The sequence below is a fragment of the Rhamphochromis sp. 'chilingali' genome (genome assembly GCF_963969265.1).
Source record: "Rhamphochromis sp. 'chilingali' genome assembly, chromosome: 17".
Lineage (NCBI taxonomy): Eukaryota > Metazoa > Chordata > Actinopteri > Cichliformes > Cichlidae > Rhamphochromis > Rhamphochromis sp. 'chilingali'.
The window spans coordinates 10,937,546-10,959,260 of NC_137944.1; the positions used below are offsets into that span (position 1 = coordinate 10,937,546).

General features: G+C 39.9%; 1 protein-coding gene across 1 annotated transcript; it reads left to right on the plus strand.

The window, feature by feature from the left end:
• Positions 1-15,228: 15,228 nt before the first annotated feature.
• LOC308383984 (ubiquitin carboxyl-terminal hydrolase 37-like) lies at positions 15,229-21,367 on the plus strand (the record flags this gene model as incomplete). The annotated part of the gene is made up of 17 exons (XM_080862269.1): positions 15,229-15,404; positions 15,499-15,584; positions 17,139-17,219; positions 17,418-17,473; positions 17,772-17,844; positions 17,954-18,037; positions 18,539-18,594; positions 18,839-18,895; positions 18,990-19,121; positions 19,213-19,336; positions 19,422-19,573; positions 19,679-19,778; positions 19,919-19,995; positions 20,173-20,281; positions 20,892-20,949; positions 21,118-21,275; positions 21,362-21,367. Exons 2-17 carry the CDS (start codon positions 15,549-15,551, stop codon positions 21,365-21,367), a joined length of 1,359 nt encoding a protein of 452 aa, XP_080718395.1. The 5' UTR covers positions 15,229-15,404; positions 15,499-15,548.
• Between the last annotated feature and the right edge of the window lie 348 nt (positions 21,368-21,715).

Here is a 21,715-nt window from a genome sequence, read left to right on the forward strand (position 1 = left end):
TAAAGCAATTGGCACTTGGCTGGCATTTTTAAGAAAAATTGTGGTATCATCTGCCAATTGACTGATGACAATCTCTCTGTCTGCTATGTTTATACCCTTCACAGGGCTATTCAAAATATGAGAGGCAAGAATTTGGGTGCAAAGTAAAAAAACGATAAGGGCTAATCGGGCAACCTTGGCGTACACCTTGATTAAGACTAAAATGAAATGCTTTGAGAGACTAGTCCTTCAGCACATCAAGGATTACCTCCCCCCAGAATTCGACCCCCACCAGCCCTCCACGCTGTGCTGAGTCACCTAGAGCAGCGGCAAAGCTACGTCCGAATGCTCTTTGTGGACTACAGCTCAGCCTTTAATACAATCATCCCGGACATCCTCATCACCAAACTGGTCACTCTTGGCCTCCCTCCTCTCACATGTGCCTGGATAAAGGATTTCCTCACAAACCGGCCCCAGACTGTAAGACTCGGCCCTCATCTCTCCTCCACTCGCACACTGAGCACCGGCTCCCCACAGGGCTGTGTGCTGAGCCCCCTCTTGTATTCTCTCTACACCCACGACTGCAGTTCGACCCACAACAACACTCTCATCATCAAGTTTGCTGATGACACCACGGTAGTCGGACTCATCTCAAAGGGAGACGAGGCAGAGTACAGAGAGGAAGTCCTGAAGCTGGCAGCATGGTGTTCAGAAAACAACCTGGCACTGAACACTAAGAAAACCAAAGAGCTCATTGTTGACTTCAGGAGACACAGCACCGACTTGGCCCCCCTCTACATCAACGGGGAGTGTGTGGAGAGGGTCCACACCTTCCGGTTCCTTGGTGTCCTCATCTCTGCTGACATCTCCTGGACAGGAAACATCTCAGCGGTCATCAAGAAGGCCCAACAGCGGCTGCACTTCCTGAGAGTCCTCAGGAAGTACAAGCTGAACTCCAACCTGCTGCTGACCTTCTACCGCTCGTCCATTGAGAGCCTGCTAACCTACTGCATCACGGTATGGTACGGCAGCTGCATCAAAGCAGATAGAGTGAGGCTTCAGAGTGTGGTCAAGACAGCACAAAAGATCATCGGCTGCCCTCTCCCCTCCCTGATGGACATTTATTCCTCCCGCTGCCTCACCAGAGCAGCAAACATTATCAAGGACAGCTCCCACCCTGGTTTCAACATGTTCAGCCTGCTTCCCTCAGGGAAGCGCTACAGGTGCATCAACACAAAAACCCACAGACTCAAAAACAGTTTCTTCCCCAAAGCGATAACCACCCTGAACTCACACATGCACAGATAACACAGCCCCCCCACTTCCCACTTCCTCTATGGACCACCACTGTGCAATACCAATTCTATGTGCAATAACTCAACTGTATATACGTAACACTATTTATTACATATTACTTACGTCTTGTATATTGTACATTTTATATATATATATGTTTTTCCCTTTGTTAATACTGTCCATATGTACATAGCGCTGCAGAACTGTACCCCCCCCCCCCAGCATGTTTACACTGAGTAGGAGATGCTCTGTATCTCATTGTACAACTGTATAGTGACAATAAAGGCATTCTATTCTATTCTATTCTATTCTAAAACGAGAAGTGGTGCCATTTTTCATTCTAATAGAACTATTAGCATTGGAATACAGAGTTTTGATAGCTTTGCAGAAGATATCACCAAAACCAAATTTCTGAAGTGTAAGAAATATAAATTCATGCTCAATTGAGTCAAAGGCTTTATAGAAGTCCAGGAGAAGGATAAATGAGTCATCCGATATTAATGCTGAGTAGTCCAGAATATCCAAGACGAGTCTAATATTATTGGAGATGTGCCTGTTTGTCATAAAACCAGACTGTGTCTCGTCTACAATATCGTCCAAAATATATTTAATTCTTCTAGCTAGCAATAGAGCTAATATTTTATAATCATTATTTAGGAGGCTTATTGGTCTCCAGTTGTCTATAAAAAGTAGGTCCTTCTTAGGTTTGGGAATTAAAGTAATAAGTCCCTGAGTAAGGCTGGGAGGAAGAGTGCCCCTTTCAATACTTTCATTATAAACCTGCAACAAAAAGGGTGCAAGCTGAGAAGAAAATGATTTATAGAATTCAGCCACCAGCCCATCTGTGCCTGGAGATTTGTTGTTTTTAAGAAATTCAATAGATGTCAATATCTCTTTTTCAGTAATTGGACTGTCACAAAAAAGCCTATCAGCACTTTTAATCATTTCAACATTGTTTACAGAGTCAATAAATTGGGTAGCAACCTTTGCGTTATAATTGGATTCATACAACTTTGAGTAGAAATTACAACAAAATTGAGAAATAATTTTTGCATCATCACTGACCGTACCATTTATATTCAATTTATGAATAGTATTGGTTTTAGATCTATGTTTTTCTAAGCTGAAAAAATAAGCAGAATTCTGCTCTCCCTCCTCTATCCATCTTTTTCTTGAACGAACGAAAGCTCCTTCAGCTTTCTGGCGGTAAATCTCATCCAGTTTAGATTGAAAGGACCTAAGATGTAATCTATCCTCCTCCGAGACCTCGTCTGGTGGGAGTTGATATATTGCGGAAATTTGAACAATTAGATTTTCTTCTTCTGCTGCCCTTGACTTAGCTATTTTTGCCCCATACTGTCTCAACATTTTACTTGTCTCAAATTTAAAAATTTCCCAGTTTGTGCTATAGGAATTCTCAATATTAGCCTTGTGTATAAAGTGTTTTAACAGTCGTGTAATTTCAGATTTTACAATTGTATGGCTCAAAAGCGAGCTATTTAATTTCCAATATGAGGATCTATTAATTGCAATAGTAGGAAAGAGTTGCAGGTTAATATATATTGCTCTATGATCCGTAAGTGGAATTGTAAGGATATTGACCGTGACACTGTTCTTTGATAGACTACTTGATATTAACCAGAAATCAATACGCGATTTCCTTGAACCAGAACGGTTACTCCAGGTAAAAGATATATCATCAGGAAATTTGTCTCTCCAAATATCAGTTACATTAAATTTATCCATAAATGTTTCCAATCTCAAATTATTCCTAAAATGTTGTGCTGGTGGCCATCTATCTATAGTGTCATTTAGTGAAACATTAAAATCTCCTCCAGTTATTAAGTTTGAACTGGGATATTTAGAGAGCCAAAAACTAATCCTTGTATCTAAAGAGTCAATTAAATTATCATTTTCAGGTTTGGTATTATAGCCATATAAATTGACAATTATGAAAATGGAGTGATTGTATTCTACTACCAGACAAATTTAATTACCCAAAGAGTCACAATCTGAATGTAGAACAATACCTTCGAAGCTACCTTTGAGAGTTGTGACCCCAGCTGACCTCTCTGTGCCGTGCGAATACCAAACATCGTTACCCCACTGAGACTTCCAGAAGTTCACATCAGCAGATACAGAATGGCTTTCTTGGAAAAAACAAAAATGACTTTTATATTTCTTAGCAAACAAAAATAAGGCTTTACGTTTACAGATCTGTCTCAACCCCCTGGCATTTAGGGAAACAATAGAAAATGACAATTAAGAAAACAAAAAATAAACAGCTAGAAATTTAAAGAACCAATATTATGTGCTTAACAAAAAATAAACCTCACTAAGGGACCGAGCATTGCAAGGATGAAAATAACTCGGCAGAAATACACGAAATATTTTTTAGGATACAACTCAGGTGCTGAAACTTGTCCTCACACTATAAATGAGGCATAGACTTAATGATCCAAAACACCAGAAGGATCAATGAAAAACAGCCAACCAAGTCCAAGCAACTGTGCAACATTGTAGGGTCTTTTCTATTCCTTAGCTTCCCCCATATTCACCTCTCATTCTGAAGATGGGAAAACTTCTGTCCCATTAACAAAACCCCGGCATCCGACGTAATAGGCCTTTTTATTTTCTCTGCGAGCCTTCTCGATAATGGGCCACAACTTGCTCCGGCGCTCCCTCTCTTCTCTGGAAAGGTCCTCAGCAAACTTCAAGTCCTGGTTTTCCTTTAAGAATGGAGATGTCTTGGCTGCTTTCCACAGGCTATCTCTGGTTCTGCGGGAGATGAACTGGATGATAATAGGTCTGGGACTGGTGTTGTTTGGGCGTTTGGAGCCGACCCGATGTACGGTGTCAATGGTGTCATAAAGTTGGTTTTTACATTCAGGCAATGCTGCCTGACAAATCTCAACAGCAACTTTCCATGTATCCTCCTGTTGCTCTTCTTTGACACCAAACAGCCTGAGGTTCCACCGTCTGGAATATCGCTCGAGATCTGTGATTCTTTGCTGGTTTTTATCCATACGCTCTTCCTCTTTGGAGATTTTCTGCTCCAATGTGCCCACTCTGCATTTGACATCTTTTATCTCTTCACATGCAAAGTCCACAGTTTTTCTGATCCCGTCAATCTGTAGTGGAAGGTTATCCATTCTTTCGTTTATTAGCTTTGATAGAGTTTCAACAATATCCACGCTATCTCCCTTTGAATGCATCGCTTTCTTTGGCGCCGGAGACTGGCTGGGTGAGACGGGTAGAGGTGGAAACTCGTCCATTACGTCCTTAGTTATTGGGAGAGGTAGTGAAAGAGCCGTATAGTCATGGCAGTTGTCAAGGAGTGGGTTTACCGACCCGGTTGTTTGGCTAGCATTAGCCTTTAGCAGTAGCTTCGTCTTGGAGCTAGACGAGGGTCTTTTATTGTCACGCTGTGACATTTTGTCTCTTAATTGATCAAAATCAGTCCTTTTCTGGCTTAAATACCGTAAAAGCTTCTAAGGTCTGAGTTGACACAGTGTTGCTACCGTATTATAAGGTTACATTTGCTAAGCTCGGCAGTAAGCGTGTACTTACTCGGCCATCTTGGAACGCCAAATATATTGAATGTCGCAATGTTGGCAAAGAGAGGAAGTGACGTAAGATTTGCGCATGCAGGATACCGATCGGGTTTCCGGTACGGATCGGGTAGTGACAGACGCATTTGTCGGCCGGATTTGAAGGAGTCGACAAATTGGGACAGCCTTTGTCGCCTGGCTGTGACGTAATCGGCCTTCAAATGCGGCCTCCGGAGGATGCAGCCGACGTTTTGGGACACAGCTTTGGAGTATGCAACGATATTCCCCAGTTTAATATTTCTGATATTATTTTCTATATGGCTAAACAACATCCATCTGTCTCTACTGTGATCAACATTGTCATCCTGTTAGGTAAATACCATATACATTGTTGTAAATGGAGGAATAGAAAACCATCCTTTACATGGTTCATCAATGACTTCAAACATTATTTCATGTCACTTAAAAAACTGAAGTCAAGCAGATTTGCCACAATCTATGATGACATTTCCCATTTGCTACTGTTTTGATCATTACCTCTATTGTGTATCAACCTGTGCTCTTTTTTAATTCTTCCCCGTTAATACTGTGAATTTTCGTCTAGCCCCCTCCCCCCATATCCTTGCTGTTAGTTTTGTTGTATTGACTGTGTTCTTTTTTTATTTATCCTCCACGAGAGTTCATTTGCACTATATTGTGTTATGTTGTTTGTGACTGTATTGTTCCAATTTTAATAAAAAATTTGAAGTACACTTCGAATTGGGACAGCCGTCGTCGCGTGGCGGCGACGTAATCGCACTCAAAATCACACGCGTACTTCAAGCGTGCAGTCTCTTAAGGGGGAGGACAATTTCTTACGCTTCCTTTAAAAAGAAGGCTTTTTTTAAATTTTTTTTTATTTTATTAGTAATATAAACATACAAACAAAATGCACCATATATTACAGATTCAGAGAATAGACATTTCTTATATATTAGCAACTTTCATACATAGTGAAAAGAAAATATAAAGATGGGGTCACATAATTTAACAGATTATTAACTCACTAAATCAAAATCTTCCATAAAGGAAACAAAAAAAACAGCCTTTTTCTTTTTAACTAAGGTCAAAGATTTAACCAACAGGTTTAAGTCGTTTTTCCAGTACGCTAGTGTTGGTTTAGTCTTAAAAAAGCGACATTTATGTATAAATTGCTTGCACAGGATTAATAACACATTAACACCATAATTAGCTTTCTTTTCTTTCAAAAACACTCCAAACATTATCATATTTAAGGTAAATGGGGTAATTTGAATCCCACTGGAATAAAGCCAGGTATGAAAATCCAACCAAAATATTTGTATGAAATTGCACAAAAAGAATAGATTGTCCAAATCCTCCTCTTCTGTTTCACAAAATACACAATTACCCGTTTCTATTTTGAATCTATCACTAAGGAGTCTATTTGTCGGGTAAATTTTATTCAAGATTTTAAATTGGACTTCTTTCCCTTTAGGAGGGATAGGGAAGGTGATATAATCAGTTCTTATTTTTTCAATTTCTTCCCTTTGGAAATCTTTTAATATGTAATTACGTCTAAGTAAATTTGGAGAATAAAGACTCCTTAATGAAGATCTAAGAAACTTATTATTGCATTTAACATCACAAAATCGAATACCATCTATATATAATTGCCTTAACTTGGGGGAGATGTCAGAATATATTATATCATTTACAACTATGTTTTTAAGTGACAATGGAATGGATTTTATAACCCGATTAAATTTACTTTTAGAACATTGGATATTAAACTTTTGGCAAAAATCTTGATGTCCTAGAACATGTCCTTCCTCATCTACAAAATGGGCAATTGCCCAAACACCTTTTGATAACCAATCTTGAATAAAAATAGATTTTCTGTTCATCAGTATATATCTATTGTTCCAAATTGGGCTATTATGTGGAGTGAAATTATGTTTAAATAACATTTTCCAATAAAGAAGGACCGGTTTATGGAATTCAGAGAGTTTAGCAGGTAGCTTAGTAATTTCAAAGTCACACTTTAGGAGAAAGTCGATACCCCCCAGTGTGTTAAAGACCTTACTTGGTATAAAAAACCAAATGGAGTGTGGATTATTTAGGAAGGATTTTAACCATTTAAGTTTCAAAACACCATTCATTATATCAAAATCAATTGCGTTTCCACCGCCTTCAATGTATGGTTTAACCAAATCATCTTTAGATATATAATGGCACTTATTCCTCCAAATAAAATTAAAATTCAAGCTATTAATTGTTTTAATAACTTTATTCGATATTGATAAAGAGTAAGCTGGATATATAAATCTAGATAAACTATCCATTTTGGTTAATAATATTCTTCCAAAAATTGTGATGTCTCTTTGCAACCACTTATTTAAGATTGTCTTACATTTGTCAACATTATCTAAAATATTTACTTTTTCTAAGACTTTGTGATCTTTTGAAATTGTGATGCCCAAATATTTTACCTCCTTCTTCACCTTTATATCGTACAGTAATTGTGAATTACACTCCTTTAATGCCAATAATTCACATTTATTTAAATTTAACTTTAAGCCTGAAGCTTTTGAGAATGTAGTGATTATTTGTTTTACCAGGGGAATCTGATGTTCATTTTTTAAGAAAAGAGTAGTGTCATCCGCAAGTTGACTAATTATTAAAAAATTATCCATAATCTCAATTCCGGCAACGCTGCTGTTTTTAATTAGAATTGCGAGCATCTCCACAACCATTATGAACAACAACGGAGAGCTTCCACACCCTTGCCTAATTCCTCTTTTGACGCTAAATCTTTTACCAGTACCATAGCCTAATGACACAGAGCTATTTATATCATTATACAGTATATCTATTATCTTCCTAAATTTATCCCCAAATCCAAATCGAGTTAGTGTTTCTAAAATAAAAGGATGTTCTACTGAATCGAAAGCTTTATAAAAGTCCAAGAAAAGAATAAAACTGTCATCACTAATCAGATCATTGTAGTCCAGTAAGTCTAAAACCAATCTGATATTATTATGAATGTTCCTGTCTTTCAAAAACCCTGATTGTGTCTCACTAATTATACTTGAAACCCCTTGTTTGAGCCTTGTTGCAATTGAGCTAGAGAAAATTTTATAATCTGTATTTAATAAAGTTATGGGCCTTAAGTTATCCAATTGTCGTTTATCTTTGTTTGGTTTAGGAATTAATGTAATTAATCCTTGTTTCATGCTAGACATCAATTCTCCCTTTTCAATACTAGCCAGTATAGCTTTGAATAAAATTTCCCGTAAGTCTTCCCAAAAAAATTGGAAGAAATTAACTGTAAGCCCATCTGGACCAGGGGATTTATTAAGTGCCATTTTCTTAACAGATGCATCTAACTCTTCAATTCTAAAGTCAGATTCACAAAATTCCTTAAATGATTCATCAATTTTAGGGATCAGATTATCTATTTGATCAAAAAAGACATCACAATCTGCTTGGGAGAACTGTGAGGAGCATAAATTGGAATAGAATGTAGAAGTTTCATTCTCCAAAATTTTAGGGTCGTCATATTCAATGCCATCAATTAACAGAGAAGATATAAAGTTTCTTTTCTGTCTGCTCTTTTCTAAATTAAAAAAATATGAAGAATTTTTTCCCCCCTCCTCAATCCACTTGGCCCGTGAACACACAGAAGCTCCTTCTGCTTTATTTAGGTAGAGCTGATCTAATTTAGTTTGCAACTCCATAAGTTTACTCCTTTCTTGGGTATTTAGATCATCTTTACTACAGCAATAAGTAATTTCTTGGAATAATTTACATTCATATTCTCTTTGCTTTTGACTTATGTTTTTACTGAATTGAATACTAAAATCTCTAATTTTGAATTTAATGAATTCCCATTTATTGATATATCCTACAATTAGATGATCAGCCATACTATCTTTTATAATTTTTTTGACTATGTTGCAGTAGTCTTCATTTTGTAAAAGTTTGGCATTGAACTTCCAATAAGTTCTTTTATTTGATTGTCTAATTTCCGATTCTAAGCACAGTTCAATAAAGCAATGATCAGATAGAGGTGCATTTGACATCACAACTTTTACAGTGTGGCTAAGAATGATGTCACTTCCTAGCCAATAGTCTATTCTAGATTTACAAGCTCCATTTGGTTTAAACCAGGAAAAGCTCTTAATTCCTGGATTTCTTACTCTCCAAATATCTGTCAAGTTGTTATTTATCAAAAAATCTATAATTAGGTTATTTTTTTGTGGTCTACCTGTCCTTGAGGGCCATCTATCAGTCCATTCATCAGGAGTCATATTCCAATCACCACCCATTAAAATGTATTCCGTAGGGTATCGACCTTTACGTTCAAAAATATTTAGAGTTAAATCTTCTAACATAATTTTATTTTGACTTTCATTATTATATCCATAAACGTTGACTAAAATGAAAAACAAACTTTCAACTCTCATTACAGCAATCAACCAATGACCATTCAAGTCAGTCCGTTGTAGTACAAGATCCCCAGGAAAGTTGTCGAATAAAATTGCTAAAACCCCCCGACCTCGATGAGCCATGGCTAAACAGGATTTTGCTTGTTTGATACCAGTCATAAAACTACCCATCCTATAATTGCAAAGACATTGTGGTTTAAATTACATAGGGCAGGTCGCTGGGACTTTATTAAATCACCTTCGGCAACCTTATGGAGTAATAAAAGAATTTTAATTGGAGGGACATCGGTTGACTGGTTACAGTGCCGTAAAGCAGGCATCCTTAATGTATCAGATTTATTTGACTGTGGGACTAAATGTTTTTTAAGCTTTGATAAAATTGTAGAGTTATATAAGTTGCAGCGTAATCAATTCTGGAGATATGTCCAAATACATAGTTCATTATCGAAGTGGCTGGGAACCCCTTTGAGTTGTCCTGTGGGCAGCCCTGTGGAAGTCCTGCTCTCAAGATCACCCTTGGGTAAAGGCATTACCTCTAAGATTTATCACTTATTGCAAGAACGGTCAGCTGACCCTCTCCTTAAAGTTAAGGGCTACTGGGCCCAGGACATGGCATTGGACATATCTTCAGTTGAATGGGATTCATGTTTTCAAAATATTAAAAATTTATTTTGCGCCTTGGTGTGCAAAAACCAAGGCGCAAAATAACTGCCCATGAACTGAGAAAAGTCAAGCGTGCAGCTGCCAAGATGCCACTTGCCACCAGTTTGGCCATATTTCAGAGCTGCAACATCACTGGAGTGCCCAAAAGCACAAGGTGTGCAATACTCAGAGACATGGCCAAGGTAAGAAAGGCTGAAAGACGACCACCACTGAACAAGACACACAAGCTGAAACGTCAAGACTGGGCCAAGAAATATCTCAATACTGGTTTTTCTAAGGTTTTATGGACTGATGAAATGAGAGTGAGTCTTGATGGGCCAGATGGATGGGCCCGTGGCTGGATTGGTAAAGGGCAGAGAGCTTATTATGAACATGGTAATAAATCTGGTCAATTTCTAGCAAACCAGCTAAAAATAAATAAAGAAAAAACAACTATATGTGCTGTTCAAGATTTATCTGGGAACACAATATATGAACCGATACAAATAAACAACATTTTCAGGGATTTCTATAAAACGTTGTATTCACCACAAATAAACCCATCTAAAGAAGAAATTGATTAGTTTTTGGACAACATAACTCTTCCAAAATTATTAGACACTCAAGCAATGGCACTGGATTCACCACTGACACCAGGTGAACTCCAGGAAGCCCTGATAAGTATGCCCAATAATAAGGCTCCAGGTCCAGACGGCTTTCCTGCAGAATTCTACAAAGAATTTTTCTACAGAACGTTGTTGGAAATCAAAGAAAAGGGCAGACTTCCATCAAATATGAAATCTGCAAACATTAATCTCCTGCTAAAACCAGGCAAAGACCCTGTATATCCCTCAAGCTATCGTCCAATATCCCTTATAAATGTAGACCTTAAAATAATCTGCTCTCTCAAAGAGACTGGAGAAAATAACCCCCCTCTTAATTCATCCTGACCAAACTGGTTTCATAAAAGGTAGGCACTCATCAACAAATACACGCAGATTACTTAATTTGATAGACTACTCATACAGTAAAAACCTAGAAACTACAATATTCTCTTTAGACGCAGAAAAAGCATTTGACAGAGTTAACTGGAAATTTCTTTTTGCAACTTTACACAAATTTGGTTTTGGATCCTCTTTCATCAACTGGTCAAAAATATTATATAATTCCCCAACAGCTTGTGTCAGAACAAATGACCAGACATCCTCCAGCTTCTGTCTCTTGAGGGGCACCAGACAGGGATGCACACTCTAAACTTTTCAGATTGGAGTGGTAAAGGAATCAAATATTTAGAACATATACTAGAAGGAACAGAATTTATTTCATTTGATGGACTAGTTACACAATATGGGATCAACAAGAAAAGATTTTTAGAATATCAACAAATTAAATCCATAGTAAAAAAGAAATTTTAACCCGGTCAAGTTGAACTACAAACACCACCAAGTGTGGTTCAATTTCTTACTCTTAAAACCCCCAAATTACTATCCAAAATATATAGAATGCTTTCTAAAACAGATGAATCAATATCACTTCCTATTGCAAAATGGGAAGCGGATTTATCAGTTAACTTAGACCAAAACTTCTGGTCTCAGACTTGCTTAAAAACCTTTCATCTAATTAGAAATCCCAGTCTTCAATTACCGGTAATTCAATACAAAATATTACATAGAGTGCACTATACAGGTCATCGGATGTTCAAGATGGGCTTTACGTCTACCAACAACTGCTCACACTGCCAAACCAATTCACCGGACAATTATATCCACGCTCTTTGGTTCTGTCCACCAGTTCAGAAGTTTTGGCGCGAGATATGTGAAGACTTATCGAAGTGTCTGAAATGTAACATTCCAACTTCCCCCTTAGTGTGTTTGTTGGGCAGCTTAGATAATGTCACTTCAGAAAAGAATATAGCCCATATGGTTTTCACTGCCCTATGCATAGCCAAGAAAACAGTCCTCATGAACTGGAAAAATAAAAATAATCTTAATTCTAACCAATATAGAAATTATCTATTAGATTACATTAGTCTTGACACAGCCTCTGCCACCACATCAGATCAATTGCTCTGGGCTCCTTTGATCAGCTCCATCACCTAGTGGGGGTGGGGGGTCATAGTTTGGTCCCGCCTTCACTGTTGTGATTGGTGTGGGGGTAGGGACAGGCTTAGGGCGTCAGGGGGTTCCCCAGAGGCATCTTCCTTGGGGGGCTCAATCCGGGGTAGCGGTCATGTCCGGTTAGGGGCTCTGTTGGCTCTCGGGTGACTGTTTCCTCGTGGCTGCGTGCAGCGGGGCTAGGGGAGGGTCTGTGCTGACGGACGTGGGTTACTGACCTGGTAGCCTGGCTGCCCCTGGGTGGGTCCGGGATGGGCGTGAGGTTCTGGGTTGGGTGGACTGTCCCGAGCTCTGTGGAAAAGGGTAACACCACCTGGGTCTGGGTGCAGTTCCCCCCTCCAGGGGCAAGGGTACCTAGACCCGGTTCGTAGAGGACGCTTGGGGAGTGTGATCGTGTGTACAGCGTCTCTTTATGTCTGTCTCCACGTTGGTTGAGTGTGGAGTAAGTGCATATGAGAGCATGAGGGTGGGAATGGATGTTTGTATCTGTGTGTGCCTGTATGTCTGTGTCTATATGTCAGGTTGGGTATCAGACGCCACCTCTCTGAGGACATCTCAGGCCCTCCAAGGTTTGGAGGCCTATCTCCCCCCACCACCACTTCCCCTGCCAGTGGCGGACCCCCTCAGACATCGGTGCGTTGGTGGTTCTTTGTGTCTGGGGATGGGCGTCCAGGTACACACCGGCTCACTCCTTGGCGGCCGCTTGTCGGGGCCTGGAGCCTGGGGCTCGCTCGGGCCACTTCGGAGGTGGGGTGCCCCCGGCCTCTCGGCCTGGGGCTCGGTCATTCAGGCACAGCTGGCTGCCGGCGGAGCACACGGGCGCGTCACTGCAACTCCCCCTGGCTTCTGCTTCGCGGCTGCTGAGTGAGCCCTCATCTGGGACTCTCCTCAGCTCTTTCTGGGACAGTGGCGCGGCTGCCCCTCTGTTGGTCTTCCTTGGTCTCTTGTGTTCTGGGGGCCTCTGGATGTCTGGAGTTTTGATCTCCTCCATACCTGCTTCATGCCCTGGAGGACGGGGCTGTGGCCCCCCCCCACACCCTCTAGCAGATCATTACATGAAGGAACCTTTTAAAAAAAAACAAGCGCATCCATGCTCACAGGTGTACACACAGGTGATCACACCCACAAACTACACCCTTTTTGGCTCCTACCTCAAAGCACACTGTGTTCTGTTGATCTTATGTGCTGCACAATAATGTTTAATATTTAGTATTTACTGTCATATTCCCATATATCATTGTGATGCTGTTTATTCTATTACTCTTGTTCTCTTCTGCTTGTTTTCCTTTTTCTTTCTCAACAGGTGATCCAGGTGATTGATATATGCATTTTCTTTTTCTTTCTTTTTTTTTTCTGCCCATTCTGTTGGTTTTTGTTTTTTGCCCTTCTCCCCCGTCCCTCTTCTCAGCTGTTTCTCTTTCCCTCTTTCTTTCTCCCCTTCTTTCCCCCAGTCAAGTCTGTCCCGTATTCAGCAAGTGAAAATAAAATAAACAATAAAAGGTGAATCAAATGGACCATTATGGCAAGGCTGGGATGGTCAATTTGGTAAAGTAAATCCGTTGGGCATCTTTCTTTGCCTTTAGACAACAATTCTGATGGCAAAAGAGCCAAACGGGACAGGCAAAAAAAAAAAAAAAAAAAAAAAAAAAAGGTAAAGGGCAGAGAGCTCCAGTCCGACTAAGACGCCAGCAAGGTGGAGGTGGAGTACTGGTTTGGGCTGGTATCATCAAAGATGAGCTTGTGGGGCCTTTTCGGGTTGAGGATGGAGTCAAGCTCAACTCCCAGTCCTACTGCCAGTTTCTGGAAGACACCTTCTTCAAGCAGTGGTACAGGAAGAAGTCTGCATCCTTCAAGAAAAACATGATTTCCATGCAGGACAATGCTCCATCACACGCGTCCAAGTACTCCACAGCGTGGCTGGCAAGAAAGGGTATAAAAGAAGAAAAACTAATGACATGGCCACCTTGTTCACCTGATCTGAACCCCATTGAGAACCTGTGGTCCATCATCAAATGTGAGATTTACAAGGAGGGAAAACAGTACACCTCTCTGAACAGTGTCTGGGAGGCTGTGGTTGCTGCTGCACGCAGTGTTGACGGTGAACAGATCAAAACACTGACAGAATCCATGGATGGCAGGCTTTTGAGTGTCCTTGCAAAGAAAGGTGGCTATATTGGTCGCTGATTTGTTTTTGTTTTGTTTTTGAATGTCAGAAATGTATATTTGTGAATGTGGAGATGTTATATTGGTTTCACTGGTAAAAATAAATAATTGAAATGGGTATATATTTGTTTTTTGTTAAGTTGCCTAATAATTATGCACAGTAATAGTCACCTGCACACACAGATATCCCCCTAAAATAGCTCAAACTAAAAACAAACTAAAAACTACTTCCAAAAACATTCAGCTTTGATATTAATGAGTTTTTTGGGTTCATTGAGAACATGGTTGTTGCTCAATAATAAAATTATTCCTCAGAAATACAACTTGCCTAATAATTCTGCACTCCCTGTAGATTTTTCCAGTTATACAAAAAGATGGATTATTTTGGCTCTTACTACGGCCAAACGGGTCCTGCTAAGACATTGGCGGAAAAAGAACCCCCCCTCCCTATGAAGAGTGGCTAAAGACAATGGCTAAGTTGGCGTCTTACGAAAAAGTGACTTATGGTTTATTAGACAAATTGCATCAATATGATTGTATTTGGTCCCCCTTTACAAGCTGGCTTTCTGTAACTTGAAGAACAGAGGAGTAATGACAGAGTGGTGGTGTGGGAATTGGTGTGCGAAGAAAGAATAGGATAACTTCCCTTTGTTTTGTTTTTTTTGTTGTTGTGTTTTGTTTTTGTTTGTTTGTTTTTTAAACTATTTATTTATGTAGTTATCCTTAAGCTCTGTTATTGAAGTTTAAAATGAAATAAATAAAAATTGTTGATGATAAAAAAAAGTTTAAACTTCAAAGCTCATGCATGCATGCACATCCAGTGCTCAGTGTCTAATTGTGTGTTTGTGTTTTTACCTTTTTGCAGTAGCGCAGTGAAACATTTGGGCGGTGGATAAATAATGGAAAATAAAATTCAGACTACAGACAGCTTCAGGTGAGTACACGTGGTGCACAAGGACCAAAGCTCACCTTCTCAACCTGGACAAAATGAATTATTTTACACTGATACTGTAAACTTTTGTTTGTGTGTCAGGTTTCCATACATCGGAAACAGCTGCTGCATCTGTAATTCTGTCCATCCCGAGGAGAGTCCACACTCTACATCAGATCCTTGGCTCACCTATAATGACGCACAGGTGCTGCACACAACTGGATCTGCAGCTTGTGAGGAACAGCAGCACTCAGCCTACATCCTGTTTTACAAGATTAACGTAAGAAGACACAGCATCTCATCCTGAAGTGAGAGAATGGCACGCCAGCTGCAGCCTAATCCAATCTCTCTTCTTTTCTTTTTTCGGTGCCCAGACACCCTTCAGTTTCATCATGTCATCCCTAACAATACAATGTAGAGTTGGATGGAGGATGAAGACAGCAGAGAGCAAAAGAAACAGGTAAGAGCAGACAGGTAGTCAGAGTTAACAAAAACTTTTAAAGCCAGTGTAGCTTCTGTTTTGAACACATTTATTGATGACAATTTTACATAAATAAGCAGTGTGTTATACTGTTATCAGATGTGGAGTCTCACTAACCACTTTAATAGTGACTTGTGTCCCAAATACTGTTTATTTGTCTTAGTTACAGATAGTGAAATAAAAATGGAAAATGATTGTTTCATAATTGTATACTCAGCTTGGTCAAGACAATAATTCGAGAACGAGAAGCGTAGGATTTTGAATTGATACCATTGGTGCATCTACTAAAGTTCTGGGGTCAGTTTGAATATCAGTGACCTTGACCTTGAGTTCAAGTTTTCTGAAAATCTTGTGAATGCTACAACTCTGACGAGAAGTAAGTCTCCTAAGTCTTTAAATTTGTATATAGGTGAATCTAGTAGGAAGCTGAAGGGTTGCACTGCGGGCCATCTGTAGAGGTGTAGAGTCAACAACCTGTCTGTGAACGTGGACAAAACAAAAGAGATTGTTGACTTCAGGAGAGCACAGTGGGATCACTGCCCACTTAACATGAATGGATCCTCTGTGGAGGTCGTCAAGAGCACCAGATTTCTTGGTGTCCACCTGGCGGAGAACCTCTCCTGCTCCCTCAACACCAGCTCCATAACCAAGAAGGCCCAGCAGCGTCTCTACTTCAAGCAGAAGCTGAGGAAAGCCCATCTCCCACCATCCATTCTCACCACCTTTTACAGTGGGACTAACAAGAGCATCCTAAGTAGCTGCATCACTGTCTGGTATGGTAACTGCAGCGTATTAGATCGCAGTACCCTACAACAGATTGTGAGAGCAGCTGAGAAGATCATTGGAGTCCCTCTCCCCTCCTTATAACACCCGCTTGCTGGAGGACCCCACACAGCCTTCAAACACACTCTTCACCCTGCTGCCTTCTGGAAAGAGGTCCCAGAACATCCGGGCCCTCGCTACCAAACTACGGAAAAGTTTCTTCCCACAAGCCGTCAGACCCCTGAACACTCAGTGACTGCACTGGCACACGCACACCTTCACACATGTCACTACCAAGCACTTATCTGCAGTATCTCACACTCATACACATACATACAGACACCAAGTTACTTTTGCACAATACTCAGCATTTTGCACATTTCCATTGTCTTGTGTCTGTATCGTCCTGTTCTGTCTAGTTTTGCACTGTTTTGTCTTGTTTATTTTTGCAATTTATGCACACTGCACTTTATGTAGTCCTGGGTTTGTCCGTATATGTCATATATAGCACCAGGGTCTCGGAGGAACGCGGTCTCATTTCACTCTGTACAGTACCTCTGCACGTGGTTAAAATGACAATAAAAGCCACTTGACTTGACCTGTATTTTGTAGCAGTTGCTTGGAGACGAGCACCATACAGTTCAAATGAGCATACATTCCAAAATATGCAAATGAGCCCCATACATCATAATGCTGATGTTTGCTGTTCAGGGTATGAACGTTCTATGCTGAAAGTTTATAAATATACAACCTTTGACTGCTTGTTTTCAGTTGAACTTTTGCAAAGCTGAGGAGATTTTGGCTGCGATCACATCAAGTCCAAAGATGTTTAAACTTCTTTTTCACAGAAAGGTAAGTTTGAAGAGACTCGCAGCACATTTCTCTGAATGTTTTCTTATGGTAAATAAGCATTTTTGAAACTTTTAAGGAAGCTTCTTGGATGATTTCTGTAAAAACTGAATTTTGAATCCAAATGAAGGATATTGTATTTTCTTACCATATACTTTGTTTTATGCCATTACTGATGTTGCTTTTCTTGTTTCTAAACAGAAATCACACAAACAAAACGTGGCAGAGAAGGAAATTCCTTCTACGTCTCATCAGAGGTAAAGAAATGTGCCAGTCTTTAATGCTGCTGGAGATATTTATAGCAGTGGTTTAGTTGGAGCTCTTTTATTTCCCTTTTATTGGTGTTTTGTATTTACATCTTTTTTACTACTTCTAGTCTTGTCTATAATTTCTATTGATTCAGAGATTAGCGTTTGAAAATGTAGAGTGTAAATGTACAAAATACATGATTTTGTTCCATTACAGTTATTAATTTTTATCTGCAATCTCCAGCATGTACTCCTTGTTAAAAATTTCCACTTTGAAAAATAACATTTACACTTTTGTCCTCATCAGCATCCCGGATGCTTGTGTTGCTGAAAATGGTCAAAAGAAGAAGAGAAAATGGAGACACCTCTGCTGTTCCTCGGTTTGCTTTTACACGAAACATATGAAATGCACATTCTCTTTAAATTGCACTTGTTAATTTAAAGTGACTTTACTTTTTTAATAAACTTATGTTTGTTCGTCCTCTGCAGCAAACTGACAGCGATGCAGAGGCAGAGAGCAACACTGTGAAGACACAAAAAAAGTGTCGCTGGTTTCTTTTTAAATTCTGGAAGGTATGTTTTATGGAAAGAGTCACTGTCATCAAGCATTTACTCATCACAGTTAAATGCGAAGAATTAAGAGCAATTTAGCACATCCATGTCCTCAAATTAAGTTCAAAGATGTTTAAACGTTTTTTTTTTCACAGAAAGGTAAGTTTGAAGAGACTTGCAGGATGTTTCTCTAAATATTTTTTATGGTAAATAAGCATTTTTGAATCTTTTAATGAAGCTTGATGGATGATTTCTGTAAAAACTGAATTTTGATCAGAACCAAATGAAGGATTTTGTATTTCATAGGACAAACTTTAAAACTCAATTTAAAGCATGAATAAATTGTTTTTAATTTATTTAAAGATATTCCTATATATCTGCTTCATGAGCTGACAGCTCACTAAAGTGATAAATAATATGAAATAATACCAAATTTTCTAACTGGACACTTTTCATGGAGAGACTCCCTTGGTATGTTTGTTTTATGCCATTACTGATGTTGGTTTTCTTGTTTCTAAACAGAAATTACACAAACAAAACGTGGCAGAGAAGGAAATTCCTTCTACGTCTCATCAGAGGTAAAGAAATGCGCCACTCTTTAATGCTGCTGGAGATATTTATAGCAGTGGTTTAGTTGGAGCTGTTTTATTTCCCTTTTATTGGCATTTTTCTTCCACCTTGTGTATTTACATCTTTTTTACTACTTTTGGACGTCCTCCAAAATGTTTCAACTTCAAAGCTCATGCATACATGCGCATACACTGCTCAGAATCTTGACATCTTTCCTAATTTTGTGTTTGTGTTTTTACCTTTTTGGAGCAGTGTAGCATGCGGTGGGAAAAAAATAGAAAGTCAAACTGGGACTATAGACTGCTTCGGGTGAGTACACGTGGTGCACAAAGACTCACTTTGTCAAAGTGGAGAAAATGAATTATTTTACACTGATACTGTAAACGTTGCGCGTGTGTGTCAGGTTTCCAAACATCGGAAACACCTGCTACATGAACTCCTGCCTGCAGAGCCTCCTCAACATTGAGGAGTTCATAAGAGACATCAGGCGTCAGGGGGTTTTGTGGAGCACAGATCCAGAAGCTCAGCTCTTAAGGTGCGCTACGTCAACCTTCTACTTTCTTCAAAAACCTGAAGAACAAAGAGATCTAACAGCAGAAATGTCTGTTTACCCTTCCTTTCTACAGAAGGCTCATTGATGTCAGGGACTGTCACGAGTCAACAGATTATGGCCTTAAAGATCACCACCTAAGAGCTTTTAAGAAGGCATTCAGCAGTCAAGCTCCTGAATACACCGGCAGTGCACAGAAAGTGCGTCAGCTATTTGGACATTTCGTTTTTTGCTTTACCTTCTGATTTTGATGTACTGTTTTAAATCTCTCTGCTTTTCTTTCAGGACGCTCATGAATTCCTAACATTATTCCTCGATGAGGTCAAAAGGCTCACACCTCACCTGGAGAGGAACGCAGCTCTCCTGGGCCAAAGTTATAGCTGCCCAGTAGAAGACCATCACATTTTTAAAATGGAAAACATGAGGACATGCAAGAGGTAAGCCTGTCTTTCAGAAACGCAGAGCTGGTTGCAATATTTTCATATACCTCTTTTCCACGTACCTGATCTTTACTTTAACTACGTTACTCCTGAAATGTGTAGCTGCAGTCACCAATCATCACAGCAAGAGGAATTCACCAGCTTGTCTCTAGACCTTGTTCCAGAGGGGTCTATTATAAACATGTTAGAGACATACTTGAAGGTAAGATCACAAATTCCAATAGAGTTGTCGTATCAGCGATCTTAACACACCTTTTTTGTTAGTGTTTGTGTGCATGTGTGTGTGCATATGTTGAGATTTCTTTCTACCATAAAGCCTGTCTTCTCTGTGCTGTTGTTCAGGAACAAGAAATAGAATTTCGCTGTGATTGTGGAGGGACGGCCTCAGAACTGAAGTCGTCTTTTGATACACTGCCAAGGTGAGTAAGGTCACATCAGAATTGATCGACTGACCAGGTTTCCAAACTGTGGCGCATCAAATATCAGAGTTCTTCGAGACAATACTTGAGCAGTCGTTTTCTCCCATCTTCTGTTTGTGTTTGACACTCATTCTTCTTATTTTCTACCTTGTTTGTGTTTTTTTTCTTTTCTGCCAGAGTTCTGATCTTGCATCTGAAGAGGTTTGGCTTTACACAAACCTACAAGATTAAGAAGGTGGATGACCCCGTCAGGCTGCAGAGGGACTTGGTGGTGCCATCCAATCAGGTAAAAACAGACTGCAGAACGTCTCAGGCTACGTCCACACTAGCCCGGATAGATTTGAAAACTCCGTGTCCACACTGGCGTTTTCAGTCATTTTCAAATAGTTGTGCGTCTGCATTGAAACGGCCGAAAACGCTTACGTTCCAGTCCTGCGCATGCGCAAAAGTGAGTGAGAATTACAGAATTTGAAGAAAAGCTATCCGGAGCATGTACAAACTGATATTAATCTTTTTTAGGGCTGTCAAAGTTGAGAGCAATCAAAACAACTGCTGTCTAATGCACTCGGCTTATCTTTGTTTAATTGCTCACATGACTGCATCACATGACCAAAATGCGTCATCGTTTTAGAAAGTCTGCGTTTTCGAGTGTCCACACTGCGATGGGACAACTCCGTTTTGAAATGTATGCGTTTTCGAGAGCGTTTTCAAGATGCTGTGTTTTTCCTTGAGGAAAACGCCGTCTCGGTGTGGACGGGAGGTCAAAGCGGAGAGAAAACGATGCGTTTTCAAACGAAAACGCATTAGTGTGGACGTAGCCTCAGCAAATCAGCTTAATTATGGCACTGATGTGAGACTTTATGAAACTAACACTCTTTGGATTTGTTCCTTCTCAGGGTGGTGGCTGTTATAGTCTTTGCAGCATCATCAGTCATTATGGAGGCACAGAGTCAGGTAAAACAACAGACTTGTGACAAACAGAAAATGAAACTTGCTACTTTTCAGTGAAGGACTCACACACAAAAGCTTTTGATGTTCTAAGAAGCACTAAGTCAAAATCACTGTTTGCTTGAATCAGTTGACTTCCAGAAGTTGGATTCATTTGTCTTAATGTGATTTCAGGACACTACATCTGTAGTTCTGTCCATCCTGAGGAGAGTCAGCACTCTACATCAGATCGCTGGCTCACCTATAATGACGCACAGGTGCTCCACACAACTGGATCTGCAGTTTGTGAGGAACAGCAGCACTCGGCCTACATCCTGTTTTATAAGAGAAACGTAAGAAGACACAGCATCTCATCCTGAAGTGAGAGAATTTTTAAATGTCCTGTTACCTTGTTAACCAGTTTTGTCTTCATTCTCAGTTCTGAAACAGGAAATGGAAGGAAGGAAGGAAGTTAAGGTCATCATCATGCTGAGAAGGAAAAGCAGTCGTCCCAGCCCACCATCGCACACTGGAGGACAAGTATAGGTAAGTATTGCCCTCAGGAGGGAGGGTCCTGCCAGAGAGCCTGGTCCTCCCAAGATTTCTTCCTCCAGGAGGGAGTTTTTTCTTGCCACCGTCGCCCCACATTCACTGGTCTCATCAGCAGGGACATTTTTAACCTCCTAAGACCTGAACTTTCATGGCATGCATTTTTAATTCCTCTGTGCCATTTAGGTTGATTGGGACCCGATGAAGGTAAAAACCAAGACATCAGATTCAGACTATCTTTTTT